We start from the raw sequence: 14,108 nt of genomic DNA, 5'->3' as shown, positions 1-14,108 counted from the left end.
GTTCTAAATGTGAGGGGAAATAGCACATCCCTATTGCCATGTCAGTGATGGTGTTTTATTTATTAGAGTTTGTCTTGAAGTGTTTGAAGAATTCATTCTCTGTTTTAAAGACAGTACAAAAGATGTTCTCCTTGTGCGTTTCATTTATGGTTACTAAACTGACCAATTATGAATGAACAGGATTATAAAGCATGCTCTATGAAGGCTTGAAAAACCCCAAATGTATAGCTCTCATTTAAAATAAAGTGTTTATTTCACAACACCTTTTGTTCCAGGTGTGCTCGGCGCAGCGACACCTTCTGCTCCAGCTTCTGCTGCTCACGCTCATGCTGCGCCTCGGTCTGCATCTTGATCTTGCTCTGGTAGGCATTGAGCAGCTCCATCTCCTGCTGCAGCTGCTGCCTCAGGGCCTGGCACTCCGCTTCCTGGGCCTCATCCAGACGCAGCTGACACAGCCGACCATGGGCGGCAACACGGGAGAGAGAGGTACAAAGACACAGAGAGAGAGAAGTTGGGGGCGGGGGTTACACGGACAAGGAACACACAAGGAGAGAGTAGAGAGAGAGCGGGGAAAGAAGACACAGAGATGAAATAAGGTGGGGAGGTGGTGACGGAGGGATGGAAGATAGTAGAAGGGCAATGGGGACAGACAGGGCAAGGAAAGCCAGTGGAAAGGGGCGGGAGGAGGGAAGGTTGGAGTAAGACATGAAGGGAGATAGTAAAGGAGTAAAAAAAAAAAAAAAAAAAAGGGTGTGATACGACGGAGAAAGACAAAACACGAGACAAACAAACAGGAGAAAAATACAAGAACATAAGCAACAGGTGGAAAGAAAGGCTTCATATACTTCATTCATTTAACGTGACCACCTGCACTTTAGTAAAGAGAAATTCTTGTTTAGCAAATATGATGAAATATGAAATGAACGTCTCTCTGCTCACCGCCTGTGAAGCCATCATTTCGTTGATGCTCTGCTCATACTGCTCAGCCAGAATGGCCAGCTTGCGTGTCTGCTCATCCTTCAGGGCCTTGAGAACAGTCTTGTGCTCGGCCTTAGGCGTAACTTCCATCTGGTGGTGGCGTAGGGCTTTGTACTGTTTGGTCTGCACCTTACATGTGTCCTGAAACTGCTTCTTGATCTGCAGCTCCAAAACCTGAAGGATGGGCCAGAAAAACGGTGACAGTGAGAATGAAATCAAGAGTTAAATAGAGCACATTTTTGAAAGGTTAGAGGTCTAACGTCCCAATCAAAAGGCACAGTTCGAGGCTTTGATACCTTAAAGGCAAATTAAAATGAAATTCATAGGTGACATATTTTGGATATTCTTACACCATTTCCCCGAAATTAATTAATTTGTTACATTCATATTGCATCACAGTTTTATCAAAAACTAGATGTTGCTCATCACTTGCACAATCTTAGAAGTGGATCCCAAAGGCAAGGGATTTTTTTCCTTTTAAGGATGATGGGAAAAAGGGATTTGAAATATTTCAAGCACTTATATATCAATCCATCAAACAAAATTTAAGATATTAGATCGACTGGTCTCTGCGCTGACTCACTTTGAGATTCTTGGGTTGCTGCCGGAGCTCCAACACATGCTTGCGATGAAGTTCACGCTCACGTCTGTTGTTGTACTCAATCTGGTTCTCCAGCTCCGTCTGGTGCTGCAGGCGGATGAGGTCCATACGCAGCTTCTGCAGGGTCTTCAGCTGCCTCTGCTCCAGTTCCTGCGTGGACTCATCGTGGCGGATCAGCATGGCATGCTCCATCTCTTTCTGGGTCTTCTTCTTGTTCAGCTCCTAGGCGGGCCACAAGGAGACATGGAGGTTACAGCAAGGGAATAAAAGGATGAATCTCAGCAAGTACTATTGATGAGCATCAATTTTACATCAACATATTCCCTTGCAGAAATCAATTTTACTGTTTTGTGCTTACAGCATTGATTGCAACTAGTAACAGCTGAGAGGAAAAAGGAAGAAAAAAAATCAATAAACATCACATATTTACTTTCCCCCCCTCTTGCTTCTAGTTTAATCACATTGATTTTGGAGCATTTTCCCACAGAAAGTTTTTGGATTTCCTTAAACTCACTCAACAGCTTTTCAGATTATGGCATTGTTGGCTTGTTTTGTTGTGGATTAATCCTGCTTACAGTTAATATAAAACACCTGACAGATCTAAATAACACACTACTGTCTGCTGTGAAAACATTTGTGGGACTTTTGTACACCAAGATCATAAACACTAAACAAGGGTTTAGTATTCAAACTCGCGATGTGGGCATATATGGTTTGATCAATTCAGTCAGAAGTTTACAGTAGTAAAGTTATCCAAAAGCAAAACATTTATAGATTTACAACTTGCACACGAGTTTTAGAAACTTGTATGTCCTCCACACCTCTCTGATCTGTTCCTGTTCCAAATCGTGCCTCTTGATCATGACTTTGCGCTTGAAGGCGCGGCAGTTCCTGTCGTAAAAGACCCTCTGCTGGGAGAGCAGATGGGCCTCCTCCTCGGCCTGGGAATGTTGCATGTTCTCCTTGTGCTTGGACAGACGCTCCTGTTTCTCCTTCTTGGGTGTGCTGTGGTCCTCGTTCATCTCCTGATGAGAGGTGGAAATTCCAAGTAGAAGGGGGAATAGAGAAAGGAGATTGTGTTAACATACACAAGACAGAAGATAAAAGTATTACTAGTAAAGCCTTCATTGTAAGCAGTCAGTGGTGAACTGTGTAGTTTGGGATGTTAATGGATATGTGAAAAACAAATGTTGCCTAAACAAGCTATTTGTAAGCCATTTTTTGCTGGGGAATAAAATAGAACCTCTATTCAAATCAACTTCATCAAATATTTTTAGTAAGACCATTTGGTCAACTCAAGGTGACCTTTTATTTTGAACAACAGTTTACTTTTAAAGCCAAAGGAAGAAAAAGAAAATCTTTTTCTTCTAAATAAAGGAATTTTCTTTCTCTTTCATGCGCAATCTACAACTCGCGCTAATGCACTTAACACATGAGCCTGATCCCTGCTCTCTGTGGTGTCTAATTCCGTTATAGCCCTCAGTTGGTGGGAAATATCTCTCTCTGCCAGCGATGCTTTCTCCTAACTGTGCTGACCTAATTTTGGTCACTTATCATGTAACTGAAAACACAGTGTATCACACTGCCAGCCCACAAGAGTATTCTCTGGATTCTTTTACAAGGTTGTGGTGGTTCACAAGTGCTCCGGTGAGCGTATGGATTTCTGACTTTTCTTGTTTGTGTGTACATACATGTGTAGGTACACAGTTGGTAGGCTGAGTGACTCAACACAACTTCCAAAAGACCATGCTGAAGTGGAAGTGTATGTTTGTGTGTGGGAGCCTGATTCTTCAGCACAGAGCGCAGAAGGTCACGTGTCACCCATGAGAAGGCGTGCGAAGGAGCGCGCCTGAGAAGAAAAGAGGAAACCAACGAGCCCAGCATACCTCCTTAATCTTCTCCTTGCAGAGTTTGTACTGCTTTTTCTGATTATCCAGAAACGTGGTTAGCTCCTTCTTCTGCTGGGCCACGATCTGCTGCTGGAACTTCTTCTCGTCTGCTAGCGCCGTCTTCATCTGGGCAGAATAGACAAGGACAAGAGCATGGTTAGATGCCCCTGACCAGCAACAGACAACACGCCACCAAACTGTGGACAAATACATTCATGCACAAACCTATATAAGAACATTAAAGTATATTAACATATATTAACAAAAGTATATTTGAAGACAATAAGTTGGTTGATTAAAATTCTAACACAAACAATGTCCTGCTTAATTATAATATGACCAGTTAAAAATTCTAGTCTGCACTTCAATTCTAAATCAGATGTTAGAATTCAGATAAAATTGCCATAACATTTGTTCTTCTAGATGATGAAACAACCTTTTTTTTTTTTTAAAGAAAAGAGACATTGCAGTTATAGTTATAGAATTCTATGTAAATATCTAGTAACATGTTGGTTTGTGACAGCCACATGTCACCTATTCATGACACCGTTTAGATGTACAGACTCGTCTACATAAACAGATAAACTATCTCCTTGACTGTTGCAGCACGCACGCTGGGTGCTAATCACAAAGATATACAATGTGTTTTTCAGAGCGTGACACTCTGTGACCCAGTTCTGCCCCTGTGTTTCATCACATGTATCATTGGGTGGCAGCAGTGGGTTAAGTTCTAACAAAAACGTCCTCATTACTCATTGCAACACTGAACGGCTTTAAAATAGCAACACTTTAGAAAAGAATAGAACTTTTTGACGTGTTTTTCTTCAGCAGCATTAGAAATGTCACAGCTTCAATATTATTCCCATTTTTTCAAAGCTGACCAGGTCCACCAGCCAACTGTTGCATTGTACATGTAAGTCAGTGCGATCATTTGTGAAATAACCTAACAGTTACTGCACTTATTCATAATGTCCTGTAACCCCATCAAAAGTCCCACCTCTTTCTCAGAATGCACAGCATGCCGTTTTGCCAGCTTCTCCAGTTCAATGTAGGCGTTGTTGGCCTGCGTCTCCACCTCTTTCTGCAGCTTGAGCCGATGCTCGTCCATCTCGGCCTTTAGCTTGTTCTCCAGGGCGATCAGCTGCTTCTGGTGCTGCCGCCGCATGCGCTTGTAGCCGGACATCTGTTCTCGCAGCTCACTTTCCTGCTCATGCTCATGAATCTGTTTGGTCACCTGTGGTGAGAGAAAAGTTAGAAGATGCAAATCAAATTACTTCACAAAAAAAAACAAAAAAAAAAAAAAAAACCCCAAACAGTAATGCCTAACTGATTAATTCGATATGATCAAAGTATCTCGGTTCATTTACGAGAAGAACCTCAAACAAAACCGTTACAAAACAAAACCGTTCACCTGTTGTAATCAGACTACATTACTTGCTAGTTTTACATGTACAAGAAAGAATGTTCAACATGTGATATGAAAATAATGACATCAAGAAGCAAATAATTTGAAATCCACCACTTCAGCTGAACAAAAGCTCTTTCATCTGACAATCTCAGATTCGCAGACACTGCACAGAATAGCCGACTTCAAAGTTCCTCAAATGTATTCAAGTCAGAGCGTGGGAAAGAAAACAAAAATGCTGTAAAGACAATAAACATCTACTGTATGACTAAATTTAACCTGAGGCAATGACCTTACTGGTATTTCTTAACACTTTCACTTATTCTTGCTTTTAACCCAAACCTTGACCTGACCCACCAACCTGAGGACAAAAAGGGTTCTCCACATCTAGGTAGTACTCGCTCCGCATCTTCTCATAACTTCCACCTGAACTCCTCAGGCCAAACATGATGGCAACTTTAGCCAAGTGCACCAGCATCCAGGAACCTTGTGCAGCATCCTATGCCCGACAGAACCCTGCCTGAGCTCCGATGCCACCCTGAGACCCCCCCCCCCCCCGACACACTTTACTGGACGTTGAGCCCCCTCCCTCTCCTTGGTTCGCGCCCTGGGCACGCAGCGGCCAAGGCAGACGTGTGAACTGTGAATGAGGCAGTTGGACACCACGGGCCAACAAGAGCACAGAGCGGCTCTTTAGTCAGGCTAACGCTAAGCGGCGGACAGCAGGTGGGTCACATGAATACCTCATTGAGAAAGACTGAGAGAAGTTGGAGGGGGGTGTTAGAGAGGAGCAGGCCGAGAGATGAGGGGAGGGAGGGTGATTGCAAAGGAGAAACAGCAGATGGAGAGTCGCTGGGAGAGAGTTAAACAGGAAAAATAGAAATAATCAGCAGTAAAATAAGAGCATCTACATGGAGAAAAAAAAAAAAAAAAAAAAACAGGGTGGGGGGAAATGGGGTGGAAATATGTGGAGGCTGAGCTCCCCTTCTCCTTAATCTGCTCTGAATCAATACCTCTACTGTAATAGAACCTCCCAATCCTAGTCACTTGCTTCGCTGCCACCATGCATACAGCCACAAAGGGCCAAGTCAAGTCATGTGACGGCTTCTTTCACTCAAGGCTTTGGGACTGGAAAGGAGATCATATTCAGGGAGAGGAGGGAGGGAAGGCATGCAGGCTAAAGGTGAATGTTAGAGTGAGTGAGAATTAAGCGCCCAAACTTTAATTTTTGCTTATTTTGCAGTTCAAGATGATCCGTCTTCACAGAGTTTAACTTGTGTGAACGTGCAAGCCTACTTAAATAGAATTATTGCTGGTGGTGACTGATGCATTTTTGTTTGCAATAAATTATAACTACAACAGTCCACTTAGTTTGATCTCTGTGTTTGCAAGGCATTTAGCGTCAGTGAATATGCAATATCACAATTGTGACTTTATGATAACACAACATCGAGGGCAAGAGCCAGACCTGCATCGATATCAAGAGCCTCAAAACGCTGAAATCCAAGTAAATATTAATGCTCCTGGTAGGCAACAGAAGAAGACTATCCCCTTGTCAAACCTCCATGATTCTTCTTTATCGCTTCCTTATTACATTAAGGAAAACACATTTCAACCCTGGTAGGTACCACATAGAAAAAGCATGGTTGTAGTTTGAATGTTACTGCAGATGTATAGTAGCATGTAGCAAAGACATCTGGTTTACAGGAGGAAGCAAAAGGCCTCAGACCTTTGTATAGCATGCCTTTTTCCTGCCAAATGTGAGGAGATCTCCCTTCTCAAGTCTGATCACAAAAAATAGGACTCAAATGCAAAAGATGTCCATCTAGCTTATTCAATTCTGACACTGACCTGTAAAGAACAAACATCTTAATATATATAACTGCATAACATGAAAGTTAACAAGTACAACCTTAATTCTGCAAGTTGCAAGAAAACTGATGGGGGAGGAGCACATTTTGATATGCCTTACACTACACTTTAATTTCCCATCAGCGTTTATGCTGTCAGGTTACAAACTGCAACCAGCAGCTAAAGAATAGATGAAGTGAAATATTTTACAACAATGTTGTCTCTCACACCAGCTTACACGTCAGTCAGTGGCTTCATCTAACCTATAATAACCCCTGCCCTCGCTCTCACTCACTGTCTCACATTCGTTCACCTTCTCACTTTGCATCCATGTCTTTCCAGTTTTCCTGTCCCCTCATCATTTTTCCTTTTCCACGCATCCCTGGATAATTTTACATCCTGCTCTCCTTCACCTTCTTTTCATGCCTTTTCCACAATACCTCTCATGTCTTTGGTTTTACCCCTTTCTTCTCTTGTTTCCCCACTGCTACATTTATTCAGACTCCACACTTCATTTCACCAGTAAATGTGATGTTCTTTGGGTTTTTTTTGTCAGTTAAGATTTCAATCAGCACTGCTCTTAAGTCTCACCTTTGTTTTCCTATCCTTTTCTCTGCCCTTCTTATCTCCCCAATATCTGCCAGTGTCCTCTATGATGCCTTTACTTTCTCTTTCAGTTCACTAAATCTTTAATCTCTTGCCTTTTCCCTCAAATCACCATGACTTTTCTTTATAAAATAATAGTTTCTAATTATTTTGATTTTAGCTAATAATTCCCCCCTATTTAAACCATTCTTAATTGTTTATGTTTTCTCGCTTGTGTTGCTCTCCATCTTCCTATCTGGCTATCAATTACCCCTTGCCATCTGGACCCCCCCATACTGTCCTACCTCTCCCTCTTTGTCTACCTGCTTCCAGTCTCAGTGAGTCGAGGCCAATGTGAGGATGTCTGTGCTTGGAAGAAAAAGATGATGTAATCTCTTCCAGTGCCGGTGGGCAGGACCGGCACTGTTACACTACAGAGGCTGCCTTTTTTCAGTTAAACAATGTGTAATCTCAGCTGCCATTATCTACAAGTTTAATCCACCGCAATATGCATTAGATCAAAAGTATTTTCAAGTATGATTAGAAGTGTTTCTTTAAAGGATAAATGGTAGAAAAACAATTAACAAAGAGTTAAGGTGAGGAAGGAATACTTTTTTTCCGTTTTATGGTAAATTTAAGTGAGAAAATGATCCAGGATACAATTTTCCATCTTTTGTGGCTAAGAACAAATATCTATAAACTCCACAATCCCTGTTTTCTGATGAAAAAGGCATCTCATCATCTTGTGAGGAGGTAAAAAAACAGCAGGCTTATTGCCACTGTAATCTTTCATGTCAGTGGGAGAACATGTGAGGTTGTTTATGTATACATCAACTTCTTTCCCTAAGTGCCATAAAGGGAGGACTTTAAAAAGTGTTTTTTTATTTATTTATTTTTTTAAATTATATGTGATTAAATGATATTAAGCAAGGCATGATCAGTTTGTAAATCACATTGTTATATTTCCTTCTAATGCAGTACTGTAGGGGTTTCCTAAATTCAGAAATCACATTAGTTACAAATCAAAATATTACTTGCTCCTAATTTTCTGCATAATGTGTGTACTAAAAAAACAAAACAAAAAACCTCAACAAGAATAGATTGACCTACGGTTTTGCAAGAAACTACTTTCCAATGCTGTGAAAGTGACAATAACTCTTCCCAAGCAACTCTTTGGTTTTAAAAAGGTAAAAACAGCAGACCTAAACAGTTGATGATGCATTTTTCCTAGGCTGAAACGTCACCCACATACTGCGATCCATGGTCAGCAGCAGTCGGAAGACTACATCAGTTCACAGTTATGCGTGAGGGTTTTCAAACTACAGTTCCCAACTGCAGTCTTACATATACCATGTATCATTATCATCTGTTAATCATCTGCAAATCAACAGAGCCCATAAACATATGACATAGAAAAAAAAAATCAAAAACAAAATCATGTAACCTTCAGTGCCGGGGAACTACGGTTGCGGTCAACAGAAAACACACACAGCATCGGACGGTCACTGGTTCGTGCTCTCTTCAAGGACAATATGAGGACACACAGTTTCTTGTGCACACAAACACAAACACACTTCTTTGCTTACATTCTCTTGTATGTGACAAGATTTCTGGTTTAAGACCTGGCAGCAGAGGGGAACTCACAATTAAAACCAGTGGGTCATGGTTGGGTAAACACACACACACACACACACACACACACACACACACCACCACAACTACTTTCTAGTTACTAGAGCCGGTTTCCATGACAACAGACAGGGAGGGAGAGAGAAAGAGAGTCATAGAAAGAAAGAAAGCGCAAGAGAGAGAAAAAGAGAGAGAGAGGGAGAGAGAGAGTATTCCACCCCCTTCAACTCAGAATATTGAGTCAGATCTGAGAATGATGTATTATCAAATGGAGGCCAGGAAGAAATAAAGGAGAGGGTGGGAGGATGGGAGTGGTAATGCGAGGCGTAGTACAAGAGGAGAAAACAAAAGGAGTGGGGTGAATGAATGGAAAAAACAGCAGAGAAATAATATAGTAGACAACGATCCAAACAAAGTGAAGACCAAAAGATGGGAAATAAATATTTCAAAAACATCTAAACATGGAGACATACAATAACATTACCCACTGAGACTGGGGTCATTCACGCACCACATTCACAGTAAGCTTTTTAACAAAGACAAACAAAAAAATGCCCTTTAATGCCCTCATAGAGCTGTGGTGTGAACATGAAACAGAGATTTGAGCTTCTTCAAGAAGTAATTTTTTAAAAATTTGTTTGGCCTTCCAAACAGCGCAACTTTTAAGTCAAATAAGTAGAACAAATTAATGACACTGAAACATTTACAGCATGCAGAAAACATGCTTTAGGACCTTGAAAAGAAAACACCAATAGAAAGAAGAAAGTTTTAGGTTCTTACCAGTGAGGCAGACTTAATGGTGGCAAAGCGGCCCTGGTTTTTGTAGTTTTGAGCCTGGCTGCTCTTATCAAAGGAAGCTGGCGTCGGCTCTGGCCGATGGTCCCTGTGGATCCCGTCGTCCCAGTTGTATTGATGGTCCTGTTTGAAAACAAAGGAGAGAAATTTAGGACTGGTAAATACTAAAAGAAAACAGAATAAATAACAACCAAGTGATCAAAGTTAAAAAAAAATGATAGTGTAAACTATGTTGCACTGCAGGGCACTCAACTTTTTTTTTTTTAACTTATTAAAACTGTGCCAGTATTGAAATTCGTCACCATAATTCTGTGACTTACAAAAGAAATACTCCCCACTGATTTAACCCATACAACTTCTACACTTCACAAAGATTCTTCATCATTTGATAAAACTGTGTCAACTGTAAGCTTGCATGTCATGATGAAACATCAACACCCAGCACCCCCAATAAAATCTGACTGACAAACATGCAGGGAGGCCCAGGGACCAACGAGTGCTTTTATGCGTGGAGGGAAATTCACCGCCATCAGAAAACAATGTGTGTCATTTTTAATTGTTCTCATCACAGCCCCTGAACTTGAAACAGCACACTGGTTGTCTGTTCATAAAGTGACAACCTTATTCAAGCTCTGTCAAAATACAAAGAGCAAATGAAGAAAGAGAATGACAGAAGTGACAGCCCTCTCTTCACAGAGTTGATTTCCAATGCGAATGTAAAGCACAGTATTGACCTGTGTGTGTGTGTGTGTGTGTGTGTGTGTGTGTGTGTGTGTGTGTGTGTGTGTGTGTGTGTGTGTGTGTGTGTGTACACACAGGATGCCACATGTGCAAGGGGAATTTGCTCTGCTGCTAGTTCACATGTATACACGGCCTTTGTTCTCAAAGTGTGAACGGTGTCAGTGATGAACTTGAAGCAATCTGCAAACAGTGAGGACTGTCAATGGTTTCCATGGTTTTGGGGGGAGGGGTTTATGCATACTCTTGAACGGTGCGAGACACCAAAGGATGTTTGCACAGAGCCATGTTTCCTTTTCATTTGTTAAGTGAGACAGTTATCAACCCAGAAAAGAAGTGAGTCAACCAGTAACAGTCTTTGTTTCTTCTTCCATGCACTGAACTCTGGGAAAAGTGTTTAAGACTGTTTACTAATACCATTTCAAAAGACAGGAAAAATGTTAGGTACAAAGTTGTCCTTGTGCTTAATTCCACTTGGCTTGACTTTTTTGTCTCTCTTTCAGTGGGGCATCTCAGAAAACAGACTACAAATCTGATTTGACCTTTGTTGTGACTTGGATTTCTCAGACTTTATAATCTTCTTTATTTTGTAGCAGTAAAACGATAACTCTGAAGTACTGTACAGGTATCAATGACTTACGCAAGAGATATTGTAGAAGGAAGAGACATGTCTCTAAAACTAAATGTTTCAGTTTTGTTACCCTTGCCCCCAAAATCCATGAAATAAAAAACATACTCATCAAGTTAAAGCGGTGTGGTGGCAGGAATAGCTCTCTAATCAATACCCAAAGCAAAGGTGTGGCTATGTGTAATTTATAAACTTGGCTTGCTGAGTTCATATTTGTTTGTTCCTCCCATTGGAAGAGTGCACTAGGATGATGTTTATGTCAGCACTCTGGATTGAGCAATTAATGGAGCTGTAATGTTGTGACATATGTGCATACACAGCTGAAGTAACTTGTAGATTAAAGAAAACTTTAGCTAAAATAAGCTAAAATGATGGCAAGTTTCCAAAAGTTTTAACTTTTTTTTTTTTTTAAATTAAATTGATGGTGATGCTATAGATTTTCTTTTTTATGTCTCGGTGACCACTGAAATGAAAGCCATGGCTCTCTTTCCATTCATTTAAATAGGGGCCTCAAGATAACCCCTAAGCAATTCCAAGATGGCTGTCAAGTTGTAACACTCTCCATCTAGATTTAAAGTGATGAACACTTTGTAGTCGACAACTGGTTGTATGGCACATTTCAGGGTCTGTTTGTACACGGCACCAACTTGCACTACATATTTCCATCCATCCATCCATCCATCCGCTTCCGCTTATCCTTTTCAGGGTCGCGGGGGGCGCTGGAGCCTATCCCAGCTGTCATAGGGCGAGAGGCAGGGTACACCCTGGACAGGTCGCCAGTCTGTCGCAGGGCCAACACACAAGGACAGACAACCATTCACACTCACATTCACTCGCACATTCACACCTAGTGGCAATTTGGATTATCCAATTAACCTATCCCCACAAGCTGCATGTCTTTGGATGGTGGGAGGAAGCCGGAGTACCCGGAGAGAACCCACGCAAAACACGGGGAGAACATGCAAACTCCACACAGAAAGATCCCGGCCTGATGGTGGAATTGAACTCAGGACCTTCTTGCTGTGCGGCAACAGTGCTAACCACCGTGCCACCTACATATTTCCCACTTGGTTATATATGAATCGAGTATCCTTCACACCCTCTGGTTGTCACTGCAGTAGCTGATCTTAGATGAACTCAGTATTTCAGTGGTTGTTTGGACGGTTGTTGCTAGTAGTTGTTGAAATTATTCTTTAATTATTTCATAGTCTCCGGCTGTCACAAAACTGTCTCCAGTTTTATATTTTTTTTAATTAATTAATATTTTAAATTGTATTTAGTTTAAAAAAAATGAGATTAACACTGTTTGAGTATGATGGCTGATGCTCAGTTAAAAGGCTTTGGGAACAATAAGAACTCCCAATAGTGGTTTCAAACTTTCAGCCTTAATCACCATCCCGTCTTCACCCTTAATTTTTACCTTCTTGGTGTGTGGGGAAGAGTCCAGGGTGCTGCTGTAGTCTTGGGGATGCATCATGGTCATATCAGAGCAGCTGTCATCCAACACCTCCTGCATGCTGTTCACGCTGCTGCTCTGGCTACCCGTGCTAACCGAGGTGCTGGGAATAGAGTGGTTGCTGCCCAGGCTGTTCATCTTACAGCTGGCTGCCTCGCTGTCCTGCAAGTGCGCACAACATATACACGTGTTCAGAAACACAAATGTACACAAACACTCAAGGAACATGCTACTGAAATATACAAAAGTCACCCGTGACCTTCGCCCAATTATACCCAGGCTTTCTTCAAACTGTACCATTAAATGGAGTTGCCTCAATACAAACGGCAGGGGGGGGGGGGGAATCACTGATGCCCTATAGATTGCATTAGAGTCAAAGTCATGCTAAATTGCCTATTAACCTCTAATTGTTAAGATGTGTGTGTCTGAGTCATTCAGTAGCATCTGAGCTTATGTTAATGGGCAGTGGTCAGACAGAGGTCTTCAGATTACAAGTCAACTTGAAGGTGTACAAGACAGATACGGGATGAAACTGTGTAGCTTTTAGAAGCAAAAGCCAATTCACTTAGGTCTAAGGCAACAGGACAGGATATTTACTCAGTCTTTCCACATAAAACAAGGATTGGTACAGCAGGTTTTTCAGGGTAAGGCTTTCAGCAGTGTCTTGTTGCACCAAGGTCTGGTGGCTGCTGTGAATTGTGTCACATGGTGTAGGATGACATTACTGTCGCTACGAGCTGTCCATAACTGTTCACTTTACTTCAGGCCAGGTCAGCTAAAGGACATTTCATCTCAGGCTACCAAGACTGCATGAGAAAGACTCCCATTTGTTGTGATTTCAAAGTGCTGAAGCAGTACTGACTAGTGTGGAGTCACCATCTCTGAGACTTAAGTGTCATCCTGAGGAAGCAGATAAACTATGCTGTCCCTCAACCTTTTGTCTGAAATCATCTGTTGGCCTACAGATAGAGAATTGTGTGAAATAATGAGCTTAAACTCTGTCATTGGTGTCAAGTACAAGCACTTATTTTATGTAGTGGTGATGGAAATTTTAAATATAATAATTATTTCAATTACTTTGCGAAAATACTCTGCAGATTAACTGAATCCAAACCTCATTTTAGTGCAACTCTGCTACTTAAAGACTGTGGCTACATATATGCAATTTTTCATCTTCATATTAACTATTGTTAAGAATTGAAGAACTGTTTCTGGTGCCACTCCCTGTGATCATGCACTCTGCAGAGTTTTTTCTTTTAACATTAATTTGTCTGTTTAATATTTAAGTTTGATGCATAAACTGTTTCCCCATTAACCTCCCTTCTCCCTTTTTTTTTTCTTCCTCCCACCTCCTCCTCCTCCTGGCTCTCTCCCAAGGGCCCGTTGTGTTTCTCCTGGTATAGGATCTTTTTCATCTTGCGGTACTGCAGATTGTCGAGCTCACGCACTGCATCCTTGGTCCTCTGGATGAGGTCAATGAGAATGCGTGGCGAGCGTTCCCGACGTACAAAATCATGCTGAAGAGAAAAAGACAGACAGTCAGTTACTTCGTT

The 14,108-nt window shown here is 41.5% G+C and overlaps 1 protein-coding gene across 7 annotated transcripts in view; it reads right to left on the bottom strand.

Annotated features, from left to right (window-relative positions):
* Positions 1 to 14,108, bottom strand: part of taok3a (TAO kinase 3a) — a 134,039-nt gene that overhangs the window by 4,364 nt on the left and 115,567 nt on the right. For all 7 annotated transcript variants that reach the window (XM_082555757.1, XM_082555753.1, XM_082555754.1 and 4 more), the window contains 9 exons: positions 13,905 to 14,072; positions 12,520 to 12,717; positions 9,719 to 9,856; positions 4,466 to 4,702; positions 3,466 to 3,594; positions 2,401 to 2,604; positions 1,562 to 1,801; positions 940 to 1,152; positions 264 to 446 (listed from right to left, as the gene is read on the bottom strand). In XM_082555757.1, the coding sequence (XP_082411883.1) occupies positions 264 to 446; positions 940 to 1,152; positions 1,562 to 1,801; positions 2,401 to 2,604; positions 3,466 to 3,594; positions 4,466 to 4,702; positions 9,719 to 9,856; positions 12,520 to 12,717; positions 13,905 to 14,072 (1,710 nt within the window). The remainder of the gene's footprint in view (positions 1 to 263; positions 447 to 939; positions 1,153 to 1,561; positions 1,802 to 2,400; positions 2,605 to 3,465; positions 3,595 to 4,465; positions 4,703 to 9,718; positions 9,857 to 12,519; positions 12,718 to 13,904; positions 14,073 to 14,108) is intronic.

Source organism: Aulonocara stuartgranti (genome assembly GCF_965226115.1).
Source record: "Aulonocara stuartgranti genome assembly, chromosome: 12".
Taxonomy (NCBI): domain Eukaryota; kingdom Metazoa; phylum Chordata; class Actinopteri; order Cichliformes; family Cichlidae; genus Aulonocara; species Aulonocara stuartgranti.
Note: the sequence above shows the minus strand (reverse complement) of the source record. Positions and strands in the feature narration are given on the sequence as shown.